Source organism: Pseudonaja textilis, chromosome 14 (genome assembly GCF_049901715.1).
Source record: "Pseudonaja textilis isolate UNSWEBS1 chromosome 14, rPseTex1.2, whole genome shotgun sequence".
Taxonomy (NCBI): Eukaryota; Metazoa; Chordata; class Lepidosauria; order Squamata; family Elapidae; genus Pseudonaja; species Pseudonaja textilis.
The window spans coordinates 12635420-12659084 of record NC_142003.1 but is presented as its reverse complement, the minus strand read 5'-3'; the positions used below and the strand labels follow the sequence as shown (position 1 = coordinate 12659084).

General features: G+C 50.0%; 2 protein-coding genes across 2 annotated transcripts; one reads left to right on the top strand and one right to left on the bottom strand.

Annotated features, from left to right (window-relative positions):
• Positions 1-3391: 3391 nt before the first annotated feature.
• On the bottom strand, positions 3392-15336 carry UBFD1 (ubiquitin family domain containing 1). Its single transcript, XM_026704042.2, has 7 exons — positions 15288-15336; positions 14711-14998; positions 14401-14609; positions 12421-12486; positions 12172-12277; positions 9505-9587; positions 3392-5350 (listed from the first exon to the last, which is right to left on the bottom strand). The coding sequence occupies exons 1-7, from the start codon at positions 15310-15312 to the stop codon at positions 5240-5242; spliced, it is 888 nt and encodes a 295-aa protein (XP_026559827.1). The 5' UTR covers positions 15313-15336; the 3' UTR covers positions 3392-5239.
• Positions 15337-15422: 86 nt separating this feature from the next.
• EARS2 (glutamyl-tRNA synthetase 2, mitochondrial) lies at positions 15423-22835 on the top strand. The gene is made up of 9 exons (XM_026704025.2): positions 15423-15767; positions 17975-18130; positions 18882-19071; positions 19287-19759; positions 20321-20429; positions 20882-21035; positions 21344-21474; positions 21945-22077; positions 22171-22835. Exons 1-9 carry the CDS (start codon positions 15710-15712, stop codon positions 22264-22266), a joined length of 1500 nt encoding a protein of 499 aa, XP_026559810.1. The 5' UTR covers positions 15423-15709; the 3' UTR covers positions 22267-22835.
• The last annotated feature ends 830 nt before the right edge of the window (positions 22836-23665 follow it).

The window sequence follows — 23665 nt, the reverse complement described above, 5'->3', positions numbered from 1 at the left end:
CCCTTTCGGACAATGGCAGTCCAATCTCAGTTAACCTGAGACAACACAAAGATACCAAATGAGGGGACATCGCTCGTTTTTGTATCATACCAGACTCATGGATTGCAAGGCTCCTTCCTTGGACTGGTCAAAATTTAAGAGATCAGCCAGAAAATATGCATATTGCTTTGACAGACCAAAGCAAATAAGTCCTGTATTTAGATAACAAAAATAAAAGACAAAGGATGTGGGAAAGATCCGGTGCCTGAAGCTAAATAGGAGCCACCAGTGTGTTGATGCACCTGCAAAACAAGCAGATTCGGTCCTGGGCTGCATCAGCCGAAGTTTATCAAGATCAAAAAAGTCATCACACCTGGGCATGACTTACCAAGAGGGCAGCATACCTTCCTGTGGGATAAAGAAAGTATGTATACTTCCATAGACATAAAATAAGAGATGTGCTGATACAAACATGGAGACAAATAGAGAATAAATATTATCGCAAAATTCCAAACTGGGTATCTCCCTTAGAAGCAGTAATCCACCCTAATATAACGGAGGTTAAGAAAACAGCCAGGTATAGGGAAATTTTAGATAAACAAGGGAATTTAAAGAGCAGACAAAAATAGGAAGAACAGGGAATAAAATTGGACTGGTGGACCTACATGCAAACCACACAAGCAAGATATAAAAATCTGGAATAGACAACATTACAACAACTAGATAAAATTTTGATTGGCCCAGATGAGAAATTATTATCAAAGATATGTAAACATTTATTAGAATTTGATAGAGCAGAGGAGATTATAAAAGGATCAATGATTGCATGGGGTAGAAATTTTGGACATCTATTGATTTGGGAGAGTGGGAAAAGATTTGGAATACGAATTATAAAGTAACAAAATCGGCAGCTTACAAGGAAAATCAACATAAAATGTTCTATCATTGGTATATGGCACCTTCGAGATTGGCTAAAATCTATCCAAATTTAAAACCAAATTGCTGGAAACGTGGACAACAAGGTACCTTCTTTCATTCTTGGTGGTCGTGCCCCGAAGCGAAAAAATATTGGAAAGTGATTCAAATGTGGTTAGAAGAGTTAATTGAAAACAAAATTGATTTTGTCCCGGAATTATTCCTCTTAGGAATAATAAAAAGAAACTATAACATATCTTATATTACACGTATTAACAGCAGCAAGAATCTCCTAGGCCCGGTACTGAAAGAAAAACTCCACGCCACCTGAAGGTTTAATAATTAAAAACATCTTTCGAGTGTGTGGAAATGGACAAATTAACTCGCACCCTTGGAATGCAGGATGGGAGCATCTACGTTGCCCGGAGAAGCAGGAAGCAGAAGAGACGGTGTATTTTGTAACCCCCTCAGCGGGTGAGGCATTTTGGATGGGAAAAATGTCCTCTGAAATTAACTGCAAGCGTCTTTGTGTCTTTGGACCTGCTGGCACCAGGAAAGATCCCAGGAGTCAGTGAGGATAAGGCCAAGTCCGGAAGAGCATTCCCAATCCCTGGATCCAGTGGCGTTTCCTAATCACACTTGTTGCCTTCCGACACCAGAAGCGTTCCCAGCACTGAGAGGCTGAGATGCTTTCACTCCGGCCTCAGTGGGATGAAATGGGAGGGGAATGCCACCACCCATTAGCTGGGGAGGAGGCGAGGGAGAACTTGCTCTCCAAAGGCGGCAAAAGAGACGAGGAAGACCCCACGGGACCCTTTCTTGATTTCTCAGGAAGGAAGGAAGGAAAGACGTGAGACTGCAAGGACAGGCAAGTAAGGCTGCGTAGTGTAGACGGTAAGTTCTCCTTCAAAACAGCGGCTCTACCGCAGGGGCTCTCCAACTTTGGCCACCTTAAGACATGTGGACTTCAACTCCCAGAGTTCCTCAGCCAGCTTGGGAGTTGGTCCACAAGTCTTAAAGTGGCCAGGGTTGGAGACCCCCTGCTCTACTGGGTTGTCAGAGGCAGAAGTACAATGAAGGCTGCTGACAGGCAAGACAAACCCACATCCCATGTCCAAGGCTGCCCCTTCCTTCCCTCCCTCACAGGGGAGAGCACCAAATCCCCCCCCCCCAAAGCTCCTAATCCCCCTCCAGGGTCGCAGTTGCCGGTTTCTCTCCTCTGTTCACCTGAAAAAATACACAGGAATCCAAGCCTTCCAAAATAGTCCCCGTGGGCCCCCAACCAGTCCTGGGAAAGGAAGTTGGCGGCCCACAAATGTCTCGACCTGCCCAGAAAGAGCCATGCCCCTTAAAGGCAGGAAGGAGGTGCTTTCTCGGCTGGAGGGGAACAGCCCCTGGCCTGGAGGACGTTGTGAACAGGAGGGAAGACCTGGCGCTTCGTTCAGTAATGGGAGGAGGGGGGGTTCAGGGGTCCCCAAGGATCAAGGCCACTTTTAAGAGAGAAGAACCCCCCAAGGGGCGGGGGAGCAGGACCGAAGTCCAAGCTGTAGCTTCTCTCCAGATGGATGGGGGGGGGGGGAAGGGCAGGAGGAGCCTGCTCTCTGCACATGCTCAAGGGTTCTCTCCTGTTTCAAATGCTTTGATCCAAAATGCAGCCCTGTTCCTCCAGGGGGCTGGCAGAGAGAAATCCCCACTCCCCTCCCCTCCCTCCTCACTTAAAAGCAAAGTTCCTCTGAGCAGAGTTGAGGCTGAAAGGCCCCTCTGAGAAAAATCTGGGCTGGGCCGGAGGAGACAAGAGGAACTCGGGTGTTCTACCCCCAGCAAGGCGAGCAGGAACCTCTTGCAAGCAGTGCGGGGGAACTGCGGGCACATGGCTCCTTTAGCTCATCAGCCACAGGACACCGATGCTGCTGGTGCTGGAGCATTAGCCGGCTGTGCTGGCATCATCCGTGCAGGACAGCAAAGGGCTCCGTGCCTCCGTCGTTCCCAGGAGAACCCCCTGGCACCCTGGCCCACGAAGCAGGAGGTGGGGGCTGCAATCCCTCCTTCCCCTTCCAGGAGACCGACAGGCTCGGCGGTTGGAGGAGTTTCAGAAGAGAAATCCCTGCTTCCTTGGAGCTTCAGGGGACGCAGCATCCGTAGCAGCAACGCAACCCCAGACCTCTCAAAGTTGGTCGTTTTGGATCTGCTTGAATTAAGCAAGAATCGCCAAAGCCGAAATGTAAGCGACACCAATTAAAATCCAGCTACAAGATTCTGAAATTTCTTGTCTTTTTTCTATGGGTCCTTGGCTCTATTCAGGCCATGGAGTCCGATCCCAGATTACATGTACGTGACAATCTATTTGGGTTGCAACTCTCTACACGTTGACCTGCAAATAAGATGGCTGAAGGCCTGGAGATTTACTCACAGAGAAACCTGTTTAGCACCGCAGGGCTCCTACATTTTCAGCTGTTGATTTACCCAAGTTAGACTAAGATAAATACAAGTAAGATAAGAGTTCAATGTGATCAAGTTTATTGCCACACCTTAATTTCATTTATAGGAATATTTATTTTCTTGTGAGCTTTTTCTAAAAAGATAAGTTTCATAATGATCTACATAAATTTTTCCAGGTAGTAAAGTCTTCCTTTAGTCATTACAATTTTGGTAAGTTCCTATGCTGGAAAATTCTACTTTCTGCTACTTGCAAAGTTTACTCCAAGGAAATCCTACTGAGTCCAATGGAATTTATTTTAACTAATTTGCAATATGTGTTACAAAAATCCTCCTTTTAGATATCTTAGGATACAGCAGCTTGGAGGGCTAATCTTTAACACTAGGTATATTTGTAGGTATTGTTTGAGTACAATTAAGACACAAACATAAAAATAAAAAGTTTATGTTTTTGTCATAAATATACTCAGAATAATTCTGTTCTGCTTATTATGCAGAATGAAGGACACAGAATAACTATACCAACATGTCTTATTTTTTTTACTGGATTCTTTTCCTCTTCCATGGCTTCATAATTTTTCAGAATAACAACCGATCTCTAACCTGGACAGCTGTAGAAAACGGCCTACGTAGGAGCCGTTACGATTCCCAAGCCTCTTTAAAATTTACCATTTCGAGGGCACTAGATGGAACCAGCAGCAGAAGACAGATGGCCTTTCCGGTCTGGCAAGAAACACAAAAGGCTGTGAGTGAAATTCCCCAGCATGGTTTTCAACAAAGAAAGGAAGGGACAGAAAAGGAAAACCAAAAGGAGAGTTCACTGTTGGCATTCCAGAGCTAGCAGGCCTGGAACCAAAGCCACTCTGGCGGTTACAAAGGAAGGATATGGCGGCAGTGACCTGGTGCCCAGGTTGGCTCCGAAAAGCCTTTGGCTGCATCTGCTAGCTTGGAAGACAGGATTTCTTACCCCTGGACGCGCTGCTCTAAAAAAACCCTCCCTGCGGGAAAGAAAACGCCAAATACTAAGTAGCGACAGTAGCACCTTTAGAGCACAGGGGGCTCGTGGGCCGTTTAAGGGAAAGGGCCAAAGGAAGCGGCTTCTTAAGGCAACTGGGCTCCCCCAGCTATGGCAACAGCAGCGGGGGAGGGGGGAGCACGGGAAAACACCCCCAACTGAGCAACAGGTCGGCTTGATGGCACATTTCCCACATAACAACTCCCTCCCTTTCGCCCAATGACAGATATGAAAAGATTCACCACAAAATTTAAAAACAGCTGACCCCCTTTGGGTTCTCAGGTGGAAACTGTACCCTACCGACACCAGAAAGGTTACAAAAGCCCAAGGAGAAGGAAGCGAACGGCTTTTGAGCCCCCACCCCCACCCAAGTTTACGTACGGTCGAAGAGTTTTCGTTAATGTTCCAGGAGAAGAGATGAGTAAAACCTATTTCTCCGACGCCCAATTACAAGCCCAAACAATGGTATTTATATATGAAGAATTATGAAAATATTCGCCTCTTGTCCAAGCCACGTAGAAAATCCACAGTGACGTATTGTTTTGGTTTTTTGTCGAAATCTGAAGAGCTGCAGAGCTGAAGTGTATTTACACACAGTGGTTGTAAATTAAGATTTATTGATTTCCATTTGTATTTGCTTTTTTTTAAATACGGTTGAAGCTGCCGCAGAACAAGAGCTCCTGCCGCCGCTGCTGCCGCCGCCGCTGCTGTTGCTGCTGCACTGCTTTAAGTTAAAAAGGAACTAATGGCGAGAGATTCCCCACCTCTGGCGTTCTCCCAGGCCTCTCCCAGATGGCGTTGGTGAAGAAGTCCCAGGAACCAAACCCATCCGGGCCTCTTCCAGCAGTGTCCTTAAGATCCCAGTCCGTCTCCGTGCCAGAGGTGAGCGTGCCTTCAAAAGTACTGCCACTTCCCTAGCACCGTATCCTTGATTGCATCCACGTACTGGGTGGGCACCCAGTAGACCCAGTAGTAAGAGGCTTCTGTGGGACCCAACTGGAAAGCCTGCGGGAGGGAGGGAGGGTTGAAAACCCATGAGCCACAATCCCCTCCCTGCTATTTACACACAGCTGTAGAATCAAGGGTCTTTGTGTCAGAAACTCTTACCTGGAGTCCAACGATATAAGCCAAACATTACAACAGTAAAGTAACCACCTCAGTTCCAGGTCCCCTCCAGGAAAGTTTGAGCCCCCCCCCTTGACACCACCTGCCCCCCATTTTTCCTACTCAGCAAGGCTGGAGGAGCCATTCCGCTGTCCCACAGCTGCCCCACAAGGAGCCCTGGGGAAGCGGCTTTCTCCTCCCCTTGGATCCGGCAGCCCGGTTGCCAATTCCCCCAGGCCACAAGCCAGGGTCTGCTGTTCATCTGAACTGGCCGGCTAGGGAACCAAGCTTGCTCTTCAAACCGGGGCTGCATCCGCAGACTGGCTGGCAATCTAGCTGCCTTGTGAAGGTCTAGACAGCAAAGCAGATTTTGAACCGAAGTTGCGCCACATTGCACCACTGATGCGCAATAAAGAGGGAGCGATAATTGCAGGGCTCGGATTCCCCAGATGCAGGACCATCCACCAGCACTCCTGGGGGGGCGGGGGAGGGCTTGTTGGGTAAACAGCACCCCGAGATGAAGTTCGTGTTCCAGCCCTCCACAGAACAGGGGGAAGGGATGGCAGAAAACGCATGGAAAAGGATGTTACCGAGGCCAAGAGACCCAGAACCGGGTCTCTATAAATGTTTTCTATAAATGGACTCATTTCTTTGATTTACAGGGTGGCCTAACTGAAGCAACTCAGAGCAGGATCCAATGGGTGAAAAACAGCACGGAAAACCCTGCTAGTAGTACAGGCACAAATACAACAATTGCAGTGCACTGAGAAAAAACAAACAAAAATCCATGCAATTATCGTTCATAAATTTTGCTTCAAAAAGTAAAAAATTGAATGCTCTCCTGAAGGCCCACAGAGTTGGAAACAAACCAGCCTCAGGGAGGAAGGTATTCTTGGGGGCAGGAGCAGCAACACAGAGAAGGCACCCAAAATGCTGCCGTTCTGCAGGTGGGATCCAATCACGCCCACCCGGCCCCCTCTTCTGGGACAGGCAGGCAGTTAGAGGGTCCCACAAAATCTCCAGGGTCCAATTTGGGGCTCTGTACGTGACAGCCGGTACCCTGAGGAGCCCCCAGACAACCAACTGGGGACAGGACCCTTGCAAGGTGGCTGCATCCTGGATCAACTGGAAGGGCCAAGCCATCTTCCAAAAGAGCAACGGCAGGACAGGCAGACCTGCTGAACCACCAAACTGTTCAGCCGTCATTCAAAACGATGAGGACGACGCCACTGAGTGAAGGGATTTATGACCCCTGAAGTTACGGCCACGTGGCTGCAAGGATCCTGGGCTCTTGGCAACCGGTTCTCTCTCACTAGGGGTTGCCAAGAGCCTTGCGACTGTGGGATTGCCCGTTGCCATCTTCCCAACTGGCTTTCCCAGAAATTCAACGTGGGAGCCGGGAGGGAAGATTGCAAATTGCCAGCTGGCTGATTCCTGGGGTTGCCTGAAGCAGGATTTTGGCAGGGAGCCCCGGCAGCAGGGAGCCCTTGCTCTCGTCTCGGGGGCTGCCTGCAAACCCTCCTGGAAAGGATTCTGCCATTTTTCAGCCAGCCCCTGTGAGAGCGAAAGGGCTGCCTGCCAGGGGGGGCCCTGGCCCCGTGGAAGAGGAGCCCCTGTGGCAGGCCGCTCCTTGGCTCCATCCACCTCACGTCCCAGGGAATCATTTTACAACCGCAATCGGCAGTGTGGAGATTGCGGTTGTTGAGTGAAACGGTCGTGTGGTGTCTCACTTAACGACTGCATCTCTCAATGACCCAAGATTCTGGTCTCAATTGGGGCTGCAAGTCAAGGATTACCTATAGTCCAAACAAGAGGTGACTATGTTATGCATTACAACAATAAGATGGACCTGGAAAGCGCCTGCTCTTTCAAGTCCAAGAGGAACCCTGACTGTGCGCCATTTCTCGTGGGGAAGCTCAGCCCCCTTGAGAACGAAATCTGACACGTTCTCGAACACAGCCAGCTTCCCAGCTCCAAGCCTCCAACCCTTGCGACTCTCTCTCAAAAGCATCACTTGGGTAGCCCCCACCCCACCCGGTCAAGGCGGATAACTGGGATTCACCAGCGTACTCTGGGCATTTGGCCAGCAACCCCAGGTAGATCTTAAATAAGAGAGGGGAGGACACTGATCTCTTAAGGTTCGCTCTCTCGCTTCTACCGCGTCCACGCCCCAACCTAGGAGGCAGAAGAAAAGCCACAGCAAAACAGCGTCCCTCCCAAACCCTCCGGGGGCTGCCACAATCGAGGCTGCACTGGCTCTTTCCTGGCTCTGCCGGAGATCACCTGCACAGGCAATCAGTGCTGAAAAGATTCCAGGTAATCTTTTTCTTCCAAGATTCTCTGGAACTTCAGCTCAACCCTCCTTCTTCCTCAAAAGAGAGAGTAAATGGAAATTGTTCCACCGTCTCTGTATCCACTGAGGGCTTCTTAAGGAGGGGGCACACGCTACCCTTTCACTCAAGGAAGAAGCCCCTACAGTAGGGGTGTCAAACTCAAGGCCTGCGGGCCAGATTTGGCCCCTGGGATGCTTCGATCTGGCCTGCGGGACTGCTCTGGAAACAGCAGACCGGCCCACGGTGCCTCTGCTGGCCAAAAGGGGAGCTCGCAGCCCTCCCGAGCTCCGTCTTCACCAGCAGAGGGCTGTAGGAGGCCGCTACAGCCAAAAACGGAGCTCAGGAGCTGGCAGAGTGCTTGGCCCACCAGAGGCGCCCCTGATGCAAGTGACGTCGACGTGGCCATGCCCACCTCAGTCCCACCAAGCCAAACACAACCCTGATGCGACCTTCAATGAAACCGTGTTTGAGACCCAGGGCCTACAGCAACACATTTCCTTCTGATGGCTTTGCCAGGCAGGACGCGGATCTGTCCTACAGGCAGCTGCGCTAACAACTCCAAGGCCCTCTTCCTCAAGACTCACAGGACAAAACTCCTCCCAGATGAAGGGCAAGTCCAAGGGGACCTGCCTGGCTGGAGGAACTTTATCCCTCGGCTGCCAATCACGATGCTCATAGCGGCCCCCCACAAGGTATTGCTCCAACCATCCTCTTCCCAGAGAAAGTCCAGCTGACCCTCAGCCAGGCTGCTAAGTGGCCCTGGGTGGACACAAGAGGAGCAGGAAAACGATCAAGTTCTGCTCCTCTTAGTGCCACAATGGAGTCCCTAATGCGGGTTCCAGGCTGGTTTGGTCCCCGTCTCTCCCCAGCAGCATCCTCAGAGTCTTCCTGCTGCTGCTCATTTTCTGGGGCTCCTCAGAAAGCCGGGGGAGCCCTAAGACAGGCACATAAGGGGAGGCCACTCAGGGCCCATCCAACCCCACGTTTCGTAACCTCCTCGCTTCAAGTGAGGAGCGTCCCTCCAAACCTCAGAAAGCTCCCCAAACACGCTCAGGATGTGAACCGGATGCATCTGGCACCTGAAGATTCTAAAGGCTTCTAGACAACCAGACTATGGTCTGGCCACAACCAAGAGCAGGCGTTACATTAATCTTCTCCACCAGGTCATGTTGCAACTGCCCTGAGGCAAAAAATAAAAAAAAATTAAGATCCAGGGTTTGGGGTATGATGATCTGTGTGCAGTTCGTGGCTATCATGGTAGCCATGAATTCCTGGGGCACTTCCCAGCCTTGGAAGGAGGCCTGCTGCTAACCCAAAGCCTCTTCTGTGCTCATCCAGGCCTTGGTGAAACATTCCAAATCGATCACAACACAATAACGGCCGACAGAGCCCAACATTACAGGCTGACCTGGCATTCAGAAGCCGCAGTTGGAGGCCAAGTTACCTGAAGGTCTGATGATCTAGGACTTGGGATGACTGCAGATGGGGGAGAGTGGAACTGAAGGTGAGAACTAACTAGCTGCCAAGAATGATGGTTACAGCAAAGAAGCAGAAAAGACCAAACTGGCTTTACTTAGACATTCTGAAGTTGTTAATGTCCTGGCTTGTTGAGGGACCCTGATATGAAGAGCTGCTGCCTCCATGGAGAAACTCTCCTGGAGCCCCTAAGGCCGACTGCCTTTTCCCACGGGAAGGCGTCAATCCTCAGCCGAAGCCACTTACCATCATATGATAATCTTCATGCCCTTCAATGGGTTCGCTCACCACGTTCTTGATGGATCCCATGGGTAACTTTTCTGTTCTTTCTACGTTGAGAGACAGAAAAAGTTAGGATAACTGATGTTCCACATTTCCCCATATTCTCCCTTCCCAGCCACCAAGCTTATCTTAAAAGGACAAGAATACCATCATTAAATCTTTTATTCCCTCTTGTCTTACTGGCACGCAGCCTTTGGCTGGATAAAGGATCAACTTCAATTGTAACTAGTATCTACGTCAAACTTTACATATTCTGATCTTAGTAATTTTCCCCAACGTTTATCTCCAGGCTAGGTCACATCTCCAGTGCATGGAAGGTCAGTGTTTACCAGTTGGTCTTGCTTAGTGATTTCTTCCTTGACAGTGGAAAACCCCAACTAAGATTGCCAAGATAAGCTACTACTGGTAGCTCTCAGTTAAGAATGGTAACTGGGACCAGAATTCCCATCGCTAAGCCATGCGGTTGTAAACCATGATGTCATGTGACGGCATGGCTTAGCCATGGCGGTCCCCTTTACCGTCATCATCCAAATCCCACAGGTTGCTAGGTGAGGACTCACCCTGATCCAAGCCCTTGTTGGTCCCTCCCAGCTTTGAGCCTTGATATAAGGGACTGCCTCCTCTTGAGCTACCCCGCCATGGTGGCAAACTGGTTAGATTGTAGATTGCAGGCAACCTCAGCCTGGAGTTTGATCCTGATCAGCTCAAAGTGGACTCAGCCATACACCCTTCCAAGACTGGTAAAGTGAGGACCCAGATTGCTGGGGGCAATGTGCTGATGTTGTAAACCACTCAGAGAGTGCTGCAAAGGACTAGAGAGTGGCATATCAACCTAAGGGCTATTGCCATCTCTGCCCTTTTGGCTGCCCACCTTCCCGTTGCCACCAGATGCCCAGCCCTGCATGCCATGTCGTCTGGCTACACTGCACACCACTCCATACCGATTGGGCCCTTCTTTTGTGCTGGTGCAGCCGGGGCTTCTCTCACACCCCACCCAGAGTTGTCTTTTGCAAAAGGAAGCCTGGTGGGTAAACGGAGGCCCTGGCCCTGCGGGTGTCAAAGAAGCCTGGTGAGAAAAAAGGCCCTGGCTGGCACAGCAGTGGTGCCATGCATGGTGTGGCGGGGCAGCTGATGTTAAGGGGCTGGCCAAACGGTGGTCCTAAGCAGGCTGGAGTTTGTTCACATGACCATCACAGGTGTATTGCAATGTCCAGAACTTCAGGGACCAGTCATCGAATAAATGAATGCTAAGCCAGAAACGCTCTTTAAATAATCCACCCATAAACTTCACTCTCCCTTGTATTCAGAATGGATGCAAGAACAACCAGACTCAGAGTTTAACAAGAACCCAAATTATCAGCTGCTTAGCTCTAAACAAACTTAACAAAATTATCCAATTGTGCATTTACTGGAGCAAAGCATTTGCCGTATATTTAAAGCAAAGATATAGCTTCAAAAGAGATGTCAATAGACAAAATTACTGAACTATGCTCAACGTAACATTAACAAAAAATAAACTATGCCACACAAAAAAGATTCAGTTGCTTGTAATATGAAAAAAGTACAAATACTTTGAACTTAGTGGAGCAAAGCATTCTGTGCCTGTTGATCCCATTATATTTATTTCCTATAATTTATGTTCAACTCGATTCAACAAGGCTTTAAGGAGCGAAAACATATCCTTAATTACAGGTAGTCCTCGACTTACAACAGTTCATTTAGTGACCGTTTGAAATTACAACACTGAAAAAAGGGTTATGGCCAGTTTTCACGCCACTGTTGTAGCTTCCCCATGGTCACTTGATCCTTTTTGCAACCTTCTGACAAGCAAAGTCAATGGGGAAGCCAGATTCACTTAACAACCGGGTTACTAACTTAACAACTGCAGTGATTCGCTAAACAACTTGTGGCAAGAAAGGTTGTAAAATGGTGGAAAATTCACTTAACTGTTTCACTTAGCAATATAAATTTTGGGCTCAATTGTGGTCTTAAATTGAGAACTCCCTGTATTGCAGAATATATGCTACCAAACCAAAATTAAGATTGCATAATTACTTTAGAAGCATTTAGAATTCAATTAACAGTATTTGCTGTTAAAAAAACATCAGCAAGAGCTGTAATGCTTAACAGTACCAAAAAGTAAAAAATATGTAAGTAAAACAATATTTCTGGACTATTCTGTTTATTGTTTACAGTGAAATATCAAGAGTGAAAAACAGCCCCATAAATGCCACCTCACATGGAAGCTTCACAATGACATCTTATTTAGCTTGCCGCTTCTTTCACTCGCATTCCAGCCGACTGAGGCTACGGGCCTTCAAGTGACACACAGCAGGGCCAGAGGGGCTCCATCCTGTCTTGAGGCTGCTGTCCCTTTTCTCAGAACCGGAATCTTTTACCCTAAAAGCATCCAGTTCGAAGGGCAGCTAAAGACCCTCCTGTTGCTAATGTTTTGGCTAAGCTTCACGCATTGCTCACAAATCAAAACGGATCTACTTAAATTGGCTTAATTGACAGGGGAATTGGATTCAGTGAATAGCTCACCAGCCTAGATACAATAATCACAACGTACTGTTATCACACAAAGCTAAGCTTTCAGGATCGGAACAATCACACAACTTGGGCACGCACCTTTAGTGCCAATCCAGAGCTGATCTTGTTCAAGTTTAAAGGTTAGCCGTACTTTTCCACCTGACTTGTTGTACATGCCCGATAAAGGAACAGTCGGCAGACGCTCCTAAAGAGGTTGAGACACAAGCTTCTATGAACAAAACAACTCACAGTACAAGGAAAAACACGATATTCTGTTTACAACATCTATCAGTAAGAAGAAAACAGCCAGAGTTGCCAATCTCTGGGCCTTCAACTCTTGTTTCTTACCTGGACACCTTTGACAGAAGGCATGACATCTTCAGGCTTCCCTTTATCCAAGACTTTCCTATGTTGCTGTAAAGCAGAAATAAAAATTTTAAAAAAAGAACGATAGAAGTCTTCCCAGATTTCTGCTTTGCTTACTTGCCAGCACATCAATGAGAAATCTAAAAAGTCTGAGGTGCACAACCTTCCCTTAGAAAATAGCACTTTACAAATGAGCTGCAAATAGGTGCTAATTAAAAGACACCAAAGTGTTCTTGTTGTGTCAGCATTTCTTTCTTAGGGAGCAGAATTCATGGTTTCCCAACAAACAATCTGGCTGAAGTTACACAGAAAATCTAGATGGGACAAGCAATTTTTTCAAATTCAAAGGATGAGTTGAAGGATCAGTCAATGCATACCTCTCTATGTGCTCACAGATCTGGAGATTGCACACCAAGCTGTAATCTCCACTCTCAAAATTCTGCACAACAAGATTGCACAACAATCTTGATGCAGATGTCACAGAACTTCTGAATGGGGAGACCAAAACATTTGGAACATCTGCCTAAATGCACTCTGGTTTACTGAGCTACAGAGTTCTATCCTTACAGGATCAAGGTGATTGGATTTGCAGAAATAAACAAAAACCAGCCATTGAAAGGTGGAAGAATTGCTAAACTCAGGCACAAGAGCAGCAAATGGGAAGAAGGTAATACCAAGAGATGATAAATCATGGGAAATATTAGCAGTGTCAGCACTGACAAAAATCCAAGGCAATAACAGGAGCCAACAAAAATAAGTAGAGCAGCTATAAATAACTTATGGTGAACCAACCAAAAGGCTTTGGGAAGTTTAAAATAGTCTGCCTGTGTGTGCTCAATTGCTTAATAGCTAAAAAATGAAACCTTGTATACCACCTGTAAACAAGTCAGTGAGATGGCAAAAAATAACAGCAAGGGGGAAAAGATAGGATTACAAGAAAACGCTTTAACTGGAAAACAGGCTGTGTTGCTCATGACTGGCAAAATTAACTGGCAGACTTTCAGAAAAGGAATGTTGCCCTACCCCTTTGGAATATGTTGGCAAATCACCTGGCACCATCTACCTATAAAGCATGAGGCATAAGTATGGGCCACCCTCTTCAAAACATCCCCAGTTCAGCATCAGAACCACTGACCTAAAACATCTCATGCCACCTGTACAATTAAAAAAGGAGCAGCACATTTGGTGGCCCAAAAGCATTACTGAATTAGATTTGCCAATCTGGGGATTCTCTACAAATTAAAGTTTAGGTGGCTGTCTGTGAATATGCTGATAGGCAATGAATTGGTTGCAAAGATTGCTTCCACCCATCTTAAAATTGGAGGGTTAATGGAAAAGAAGGAACGCATCGAAATGCACAGAGCAGAGGTCTCTAAAATTAGCAACTTTAAGACTTGTGGACTTCAGCACCCAGCATAGCTGGCTGGAGAATTCTGGGAGTTGAAGTCCACAAGTCTTAAGGTTGCCAAGTTTAGAGACCTCTGCCTTAAACCATCATGAAACTTTCTGTCCTCAATCCTTTGGTCCTTTCCTGACTTTATTATTTTCCTTCCAAATCACTGATCTCCTTCTCAGGTAAACAGGTGACAAATTCTAACAGAGAATTGTGCTGCCCTAGGACAGGGGTCCCCAAACTTGGCAACCTTAAGACTCAGCCAGCTAGAATTCTGGGAGTTGAAGTCCACAAGTCTTAAAAGTTGCCAAGTTTGGAGACCTCTGTCATAGGACAATGTCAGAATAAGGGGGAAGCTTCTTTTAATAGGAGGAGAGTCAAAAAATGGGAGGGGCTCATCAAAGCAGCTCTGCTGGCTGGAGAATTCTGTGAGTTGAAGCCCACAAGCCTTAAAGTGGCCAAGATTGGGGACCCCCGATATAGAGAGCCCTTCTTCCAAGAGACCCACCGTTCAAAACAGTTCACCTCTTTAAAAGGAGGCTCGAACCCAGCTGGTGGCTCCGACTAACCTTTTGTCTGCAGAGGGGCTCCTTCTTGGCCTCTTCCGACTTCACTTCCTGCTGAGCCGCATCTTTTGGGGTGTTGACCGCCAAGACGTCATTGATGGTAGAGCCCACCACCATTATTTTGGCTCCGCTGATCACTTTGATTTCCCGCAAGGTTTTTTCCTCCGGGAGCAGTCCTTTGAACATGACCTTCTGCATGGCGGGCGGGAGGCCTGCCAAAGGGGGAAACCAAGAGGGAGGAGGCTTAACCCCGGAGCCTCCCCCCCACAGCCTGGAGCTCCTTCCTCCAGGGGTCAAAGAGGCGGCTTCTCACCTGTCAGCGAGTGGATTTTCAGCTTCAGCTCCGCTCCTGTGCTGTCCAGAGGGAACTTGAGGTCGTACTTGTTCTTGTTCCAGATGATCTTCAGCTCCACCAGCTCCTTCTCCGTCTCGGTGTCGCCGCCGTTGCTGACGGAGGCGGCCTCCAGGTCGGGGGCCTCGCTCTGGGGCTCGTCGGCCTCCGAGGCCTTCTCGGCAGCCAGGGAGCCATTCTCCTCCTCTCCGCCTTGGCAGCCCACGGGCGGGTTCCGCACCTCCGCGTCCATGCCGGCTTCCTCCGAGTCTGCGAAAAGGCAAACGGGAATAGACCCGCGACCCAGGCGGCACCTCGCCCGCGCCCCGCGGGGCTCCTTCCGGGGCTCCCGGCCCGGCCCCCCCCTCGCGCCGCCCCCTCGCAGCCGGGCAAAGCGCGGCACGGCCGGGGCCCCGCGCAATGCCAAAGGCGCCGGGAGCTCCCCGCCGACGGGCTCGAAGACGGTCCGCCTCCGCCGCGGCCCCCACCCGCCCCGGGACCCCCGCCTCGCGCGCCGCGGGGACGAGGCGGCCGCGCTCTCTCTCTCTCTCACGCGCACCGGGGGAAGCAGAGGTGGCGGCCATGATGATTGTGTACAGCCCGGCCGCGGGGCGCGTCGGGAAGGGCGCCGCGATTGGCCCTCGGCGGCCACCGTGGCCGCGCCTTCCGGCCGAGGGGCGGGCCTTGCCGGAGAGCCCCGCCCTCCGCAGGGTGGGGGCGGAGTCTCCCGCTCCGAGCCGCCTGCTCAGTAGGAGGAGCGCGCCGAACTTTCTTGATCCGCCGCGGTCTGGCCGGAGGTCTGCCTCGGGGACTTCTTCCCACCTCCTGCGCGTTTGGGAAGGCCTAGTGGCTGCGAGCTCCACCTGGCGCGGGGTGGGGAGGGAAAGGCGTGGAGGAACCAGGCTGGGGCAGCTCGCCCCGCCCCCTTCGGCGCTGATAGGCTGGGGCCCGCGTGGGGGGGCGGGGCTTCCGTTTCCACTCATGGCGCCGGGCGTGGCGGCGCGCGCCGTCCGGGTGAGATTCGCGCCCAGCCCAACCGGTGAGTCTCCCCGAAGGAGGGAGGGCGGGGACCGAGACCCTTCGGGGCTCTTGGCGCGGGAGGTCGGCCTGGCCTCCGGTGGGCCCTGAGTTTCCTTGGGAGGTAGTCTCAGGTTGCAGCGCCCCCCGCAAGGCCTCCCTGGGAGAGGAGGGGCCCCTCCCCCGCAAGTGGTCTTTCTGCGGGCGGGGGCTCCTTGCAGGAGGCAAGTGCTCCGTTGCCATGGAAGCCCACTTTCTCCTCCTGCCTTTCTCCGTCCTGGCCTCCCTCAACCTCGGAACAGCCGATCGCTTGCCTTGCCTTTGCTCCCCCGCCGGGGAGTCTTTCGCATAGAGCTCCAACACCCGTCAGAGACAGCACAGCCCCACCTTCTAGCCTCTAGCTCAGGGCAGCGTCTCCACCTTGGCCACTTTCAGCCTGGCGGACTTCAACTCCCAGAATTCCCCAGCCAGCTTGTCTGGCTGGGGAATTCTGGGAGTTGAAGTCCGCCAGGCTGAAAGTGGCCAAGGTTGGAGACCCCTGCCCGAGGTAAGACCCCCAAGCATGCAAAGGCTATAGCACTCGCTGTTTTGTTTTATTAATATATAAAATTGTTTCAACCAGTGTTGTCCAGGTACAGTTGTTTTTAGGCAATCATAATCATGGTGTTTATGATATCATTGATCACAATAACATTGATACTGTAGTCATAATGTTTTGTTTGTCCATTTTAACCAATTCCCATTTTAATGTTTATGCTTTTTAGTGTCCCTTTCTAACTTTTTATTGTCTAGCCGTCGATAAAATGATTCCCATGTCCCTGTTGACTGTACCGCTTTTCCCCAAGTTCTACTACAATTCCTGTTCTTCCCCCCACCCCCCAGGTATTTGTGAGAAGGATGTATCTTTATTTTTTTTAGTTTTTTTAAATTTTAAACAAACATAGACAAACAATACATAAAACCAGCTTCCAGTTAAATGCAGTGTGTTGGTTGGTTACAAGTCTTTTGTGCTTCACCCCCATAATCCTCACTTACAGTTTGTATAAATTCTCATATTTTCCGTCTAGTATGTGTTATTTTCATAGTCGTGGATGTGCACTGAAGATGGTGTTTGATTTCATTGTACGAGGTGCAATGACAATAAACTAAACTAAACTAAACTAAAGTTTGCTTTGGGCCCCTTCAGGCTGTTCCAGTTCCACAACTGGACACAAACCACCACCCGCTGCCGCCTCTCTGCCAGCTTTTATAGTTGCTGGGCTGGCTCAAGTCTTAAATGGACACAGCACCAGCTGCCCAGGCACTGGCCATTTTATTTATTTATTTATTGAATTTATACTACCGCCTATTCGCCCATGGCAACTCGAGGTGGCTTACAGAATGTAAAACCATATTTAAAATAATTTTTTAAAAAAAACTAACAAAAAGAATCAAATAAATTAATAAAGTACAATAGAACAACATCTGGAAAATAAACAAATCACCCCCAACTCCCCCCCCCGACAACAGCACATCACACGAGCCATTTGATGGGCTCCATCCCGCTCTGGGTTCCCCAGGCCCACTGGCAGAACCAGGCTTCAGTGCCTTCTGGAAGAGTATTAGAGAGGGGGCCATTCTAATTTCTGGGGAATGATGTTCCAGAGAGAGGGAGCCACCACAGAGAAGGCCCTTCTTCTGGGTTCCACCAGGTGTGTATCCCTCGGGGATGGGATTGCAACATTCCCTGCCTCCCTGCTCTGATGGGTTGGGTCGGGTCGATGTGGCCAGCAAGAGCCGGTCCCTCCGATAACCTGGTTCCAAAGACATGAAGGGCTTTAAAGCCTTTAAATTTTGCAGGCTGCTTGCCTTCTCACACCTGCCCTTTATAATTTTAGGCTTTGCATCTGGGCCAATTGTTCTATGCTGTGTTTTCCCTTTGCTCCTTTTCACAAATGCTCCTAATAGAGCCTAACTCCTCATTTAAAAAAAAAATCTCCCCAGCCCCCATGATGCATGCCTGCATAAGAGGCTGGAGGGGCTTGGCCTCCCTCAGCGCAGCTTCCTTTCAGATCCCAGGGCCTAAATGGCTTCCCCTGGGATTCCGGAAAGTGGGGGCTTTCCCTGGAATCAAAGCTGTGCTTTCTCTCCCCAGATCTCTGTCACTGACTGTCTGCTTAGCCTCCCTTCACAGGGATTATTATGCTGATCTGCCCATTTCCTCTGAGCTCTGCTGTCTACTTTGAACAGGGTTTCTACATTTGGGGGGACTCCGGACTGCTCTGTACAACTATATTTTTGCCCGAAAACACCGAGGCAGCTTTATCCTTCGACTGGAAGACACCGATCAAAGCCGGGTGGTATCGGCAGCCTCTCAAAGCATAGAAGATGCACTGGAGTGGGCAGGTAAGGGCCAGAGCCTGTTGAAGGGGATCAGGTATGTCTGGGGTTTTTTTGGGGGTGTCTTTTGCCATCATTTTGGCAATCTTATTCTGCCAGTGTGTTGGCCATCCCATCATCTCTAGGGGCCTGAGAAATGTTGGGGGGAGGGGTTACACGTGGCTGCAAGGGGTCTGCCCCTGTTCCAGACCCACTTTGTGGGTATTAGAGGTAAAGGTTCTGCCACTGTCGAAACAAGCGTGGATCCTCTTCTTTGCTCAGCACACCTCCCTGCAGTAATGGATCATCCAGGCCCTGTTTCTAGTCCTGTTGGAGGTTTAACCTCCCCCCCCCCCCCACACACACACATACCAGCAATAGGAACTGTACAGCATTTTTGAACACTATGCAGTGGTGCCCGGAGTACAGAGAGCTGTCTTTCCTGCTGTTGATCAGCCTGTTTGGTGTTGGGAAAGTTCCTGCGGGATGCTTGTAGCCTTCCCTGAAGTCTTGCCATCAGTTGATACTTGTGGCTGCTTCTTCCAGAGCCTCTCTGATCTTTTTGGTAAAGAGATCTTAGGAGCGTGATCAACCTTTAGTCCCGCAGCCTCCTGAGAATGAAATGTGGGGACTTTTAACATACTAGCAGATGTGCCCCCAACTCGATCCCTTCTCTAGCTTGAGGGTGGAGGGGCAGAGCCTGTGTGGCCAATGGATTGGGCCGGATTGTGGTTTTTGTCATCCCTTTGTCTTGCTCATAGTTGTTGCCTGCCTGCAGGCCTGCCACCAGATGAGAGCCCTCGCCGGGGAGGCCCTGCTGCCCCTTACCAGCAATCCCTGCGATGTGACCTATATAAGAAATACACAGACCTGCTTCTTGAGAAAGGGGCGGCCTACCACTGTTTCTGCACACCCCAGCGCCTGGAATTATTAAAGAAGGAAGCGCTGCGCAGACAACAGACTCCACGGTGAGAACCGTTGATGTAGCGAGGGTAAACTTTAGCATCAGACACTTAAGATTCTTGCTTTCTCCTGTGGTTGGTGAAACAGAGGTCCCCTAAAGTCAGCAATGACTAGCGGAGTAAAATCTGCAGGGACCTGTTTTTCACCTGTGGCTGGAAGAGGCGGCTAATTTAAATGGGAGTAACTAGTTTTGCAGAGTTGATGTTGTTTTCCCCTATAGGTACGACAACAGGTGTCGTCACCTGAGCCCCAAGGAGGTTGCTGAGAAGGTGTCGCAAGGTGTTGACTATGCGGTGCGTTTTCGCCTGGAAGAGCAGTCGGACCCTTTTTGCGACCTAATCCATGGGTGGAGCAGGCATGAGGTGGCCAGTGTGGAAGGCGATCCCGTGATCTTGAAGAGCGATGGCTTTCCAACCTATCACCTGGCCAACGTGGTGGATGATCACCTGATGGAGATCAGCCATGTTCTGCGGGGAGCTGAATGGCTCACCTCCACTTCCAAGCACCTCCTCCTCTACAGGGCCTTTGGCTGGGAGCCGCCTCAGTTTGGGCACCTCCCATTGCTCCTGAATGAAGATGGCAGCAAACTCTCCAAGAGACAAGGGCATGTTTTTGTGGAGGAGTTTGCGCAAGATGGCTACTTGCCGGACACCCTCCTGGATCTCATGACACACACTGGCTCAGGGTTTGCAGGTAATAGCAATGGCACTTAGACTTATATACCGCTTTACAGGGCTTTATAGTCCTCTCTAAGCAGTTTGCAGAGTCAGCCTCTTGCCCCCAGCAACCTGGGTCCTCATTTTACCCACCTCGGAAGGAGGGAAGGCTGAATCAATCTGGAGCCTGGTGGGATTTGAACTGCCAAATTGCAGGCAGCCGGCAGTCAGCAGAAGGAGCCTGCACTCTCACCACTGCACCACCGAGGCTCTAATGAAGTTGCCTTGGACAGTTTAGGAAGGACGGTGATACCATCCCACTCCCTCAGCAAGCGCTTTGTACCCTCCCTCTTTCTGGCCTGCCCTTGGACCCTCCTCCTCCTCCTCTGAGTGGTTTCCTGGGCTCCATCCTGGGGGTCTGTTTGCTGACCATCAGTCCCACCAAGGCCTGTTGAGGTGGGAATAGTTGTCCTCCCCTTGGTTGGAGATGGAGGGATGGGCAGGTAGAAGAGGCTGTGGAGGAGAAATCCGTGTGATGCCTTGTAGAAATCCAGTATCTGTGAGGAGAAGTCAAGCAGCTTCTTGACCTGTTTTGCAGAAAATAGACTAGGACGAACGCTAAAGGAGCTGATTGACGAGTTTGATCTGAGCAGGGTGGAAAGGCACCCGGCCCTCCTGGATTTGAAGAAACTACCAGAATTCAACAGGTAGAGAAAACGAAGGAGCAGGCAGGCATCTCCTGGTGCTCTCTAGCTCCCGCTGCATTGTTTTGGAGGCTGGTCCCCCTGCCCCCGTTGTGATTCGTTTCCCCTCCTGCTTGAAGTCAACTGGGTGTGTGTGTGTGTAATGGAGGAATCACAATTTCTTTCCCCAAGATGTCAGCATATCCAGAAAACGACCTGGCCAAATTGGGCAGTCTGAGGGCCGGCCACAAAGAAGGGGGTGGGGGTCAATATACCAGCACCCGAAGGCAGGACAGGAAGCAGTGGGTGGGCTCTGCATTACAAGAGGGCTGCAGTGCGGGGGTGGGTGGGTGGGTGGATGTTTGGAGTAGTGGGCCGTTTTAGTGAGGTATGTTCTTGTGAATGGTTGCTGTGGCTTCGTTCTGCAAAGAGGCCCGTTCCGCCTCGGCCTGCGTTGAGTGCCTTCTTTTGTTTAGGGTTCACCTGGCCCAGCAGATTGGAGATGAGAGGCTCCGGCAGAAGCTTGTGGCAGAGGTCCAGGCCTCTGTGGAGGAAGTCTATGGAAAGCAGCTTCCAGAGAGGGGGGTCCTTGAAAAGGGCTACATCGAGCAGGTGCTCCTGCTAAGGAGGGTAAGTCGGAAGCAGAGGAGTCTCTGGGTGCCGGCCAAGTGACAGGCGGGGGGTGCATGCTGGTCCTATACTAAGCTAAGGGCAGTTTGGATAAAGAGGTTTTTAATTCCTTCCCTGGCTAGAAAGTCAGACCTGTTTGGCCACATGGCTGGGATGCTTGCGTGCTGTCAGGATGATCAACTTACTTGGCAAGTTGAGCCAAGCACCAGCTGAAGGATGCTGCCCAGGGGAGCAGCACATGGTGGGGAGAAAGTGGCAGGAGCTCCCTCTCCTGGGCTCTGCTTCTCAGAATTCCTCCTTCCTTTTAGGGCCACATTAGCCGCCTGAAGGACTTGGTGTCCCCCAGCTATGCTTTCTTGTGGACCCGACCCTCTGTGCCTTCCGAGAAGCTGCAGGCTATCTCCACTGAGGCAGACCAGATAGGAAGGGGGGTCCTCAGGTAAACCGACCACTGTCTTGGTGGGGAGTCTTGCTCTATTTGGGGAGAAGAAATTCCTACTTGCCTTTTTCATAAACATCCTCATGTGAAAATGAGCGTTTCCCCTGCTGGGTAAATTTCATTGGGTCTGCCCTTTGAGTACAAACACCATGTGGAAAAAAAGTCAAACTGTTGTGATGACATGAAAGTTTGGCAGGTAAGCAAGCAGCTTGAGTTTGTGCCATGCGATTTGTCTCCAGATGCCTGCTGGATTCAGATTTAGTCACTTTGACACTCCGTGGGGCGTCAGGTGGGATCCATCAGCAAGCGTTTCTGCTATCTGCCCAAGGCTTCCTGGAAAGAGCCCTGTGGCGCTCCCCTCTAGCTCCACTGAAAGGCCAGGTCCTCAGGGATGCGGTTGACCGGCTGGGCCAGCTTCTCTTCTGGTTCAGCCCCTCAGCCTGCTCTGTCATCTCGTCCTCCTCCTGAAGGCTGCTGGAAGGGCCGGTGACTCAGAGACCTGAAGAACTTGGCCAGCAACTGAGGCAGCTGCACGAGCAGATAAGTGGCACCAAGTACAGCAGCATGATGAAGCTCCTCCGCCTCTCCCTCAGTGGCCTGCAGGCAAGTCTCCCTCCTCCCGCTGTTCTGAGTTGGGCTTGGGAGAACTGCACTCGCCTGCCCCTCCCTGTGCAGTAACTGCCATTTCCCTTTCAGGACGGGCCCAGCGTTGCTGAGATGATGATCCTGTTGGGACCCAAGGAGACCAGCATTCGCATTCAGGGGGTTCTGTGCAGCCAACCTGCTCCATGAGGGGGAAGAAGCAAAGAAAGGACTTCCGGAGCATGGTGGAACTGGGGAAAACACTTCCCGGGCTTGGGGGCACGCACAGAGCGCGTTTTCTGGTTTTATAGCAGCATGTCCCGGTGTTGATGAATGCCAGGTTCAAATTTGGTAGAAAAGGGAAAAATATTAGCTGGATCTAAGGCCCTGTTGAAATTAGATACGGATGAGCCCTCTTATGCTTTTCGGCATTCCTTCTTTTGTAGCTCTGGGGAAAAGGATCAAGGATCAATATCTGGAAAATATGATCCATACGGGAGTTAGGAATTTTGGATTTTGACCCTCTTGCTTTAGTTAGGCCTAAACTTTCCTAATCTGGATGGAAGTCCAAGCTCAGCACTTTAGGCTGCATGTCTTGGCCAAGAACAATTGACTTACCAGGCTGGATCCCTCCTCCCCCAGGGAGCTTCCTAGTGCTGAGCGTCTGGCCACCTAAAGTTCTTTCTGCAGCTGAACCTGGTGAAGTCTTCCTTACCTGTGCAAGGTGAGATTGGGTCCAGAACTCTGACCTTTAATCAATAAAGACTTTCATGTTGTGATTCTGTCACATGACTCTGCTTGCTGCAGGAAATGTGTGGAGCCAGCCAGCACACCACCCAGCCAGATGGTTTCTAGGGCCACCACTGGAGCTTTTAGTGGCTCAGCAATTGCAGAACTGCTTCTGCTTGTCGACTTACGGCTGGAATTGTTCTTGTAGTTGTGCTTGTTAAGTGGGCCACTACATGATCATGCCCAATTTTATGACCATTTTTGCAATGGTCCTTAAGCAGATGCAGTGGACAAGGGAATCCATTATATCCAATTGCTTTTTTTTGCCAGAAACCAGGAGTGAACTAGTAAAAAAACCTTGGAAATTGCAGTTGTGATGCTGTAAACAGCCGTAAATGTGAGCCAACTGCCAAGCACCCAAAATGTGATACTATGACTGGGGAGGTTGCAGCCATTGGAACTATGAAATGGGTCATAAGAATCTGGGGAGCTCTGCCATAGCTTTGTATGGTCACTAAGCAAGGACTATGTCTTTTAAAAAAAAATGTAGAGCCTGCTGGAATACTTAGGCTAAAGTCTGTCTTTGAGGTAGCCGCTAGTTTGGAAGCTTTTTGGTGCAGGGCCATTTGATGATTCAACATGTTGTAGACACTCCTGGATCTGAAGAGACTGATTTCACACAATATTTGCAAACCTAAACTGTGGTTAACAAGTGAAAGAGGAGTGGTGCAAGCGAGGGCCCCATTTCTAGCAGGTGCCTAGGCTGCGTTCAGACAAACCTCTGGACTGGCTGGAGGGGTAGGGAGCAGCCGGTGTTCGTTCTGCCTGGAACAGGTAAAAAGTGATTTAGAGACAGAAGCGTCCCCCAACCCTGGCCAGC

Excerpts from the sequence above, each read along its gene's own strand:
- UBFD1 (XM_026704042.2), bottom strand. The coding sequence starts at position 15,312 with ATGGCCGCCACCTCTGCTTCCCCCG. Across the intron at positions 12,487-14,400 it reads AGCCCCTCTGCAGACAAAAG|CAACATAGGAAAGTCTTGGA; the intron begins GTTAGTCGGAGC and ends TCTGCTTTACAG. Across the intron at positions 9,588-12,171 it reads GCTCTGGATTGGCACTAAAG|AAAGAACAGAAAAGTTACCC; the intron begins GTGCGTGCCCAA and ends CTCTCAACGTAG.
- EARS2 (XM_026704025.2), top strand. The coding sequence starts at position 15,710 with ATGGCGCCGGGCGTGGCGGCGCGCGCCGTCCGGGTGAGATTCGCGCCC. Across the intron at positions 19,072-19,286 it reads CGCAGACAACAGACTCCACG|GTACGACAACAGGTGTCGTC; the intron begins GTGAGAACCGTT and ends TTTCCCCTATAG. Across the intron at positions 20,430-20,881 it reads AAACTACCAGAATTCAACAG|GGTTCACCTGGCCCAGCAGA; the intron begins GTAGAGAAAACG and ends TCTTTTGTTTAG.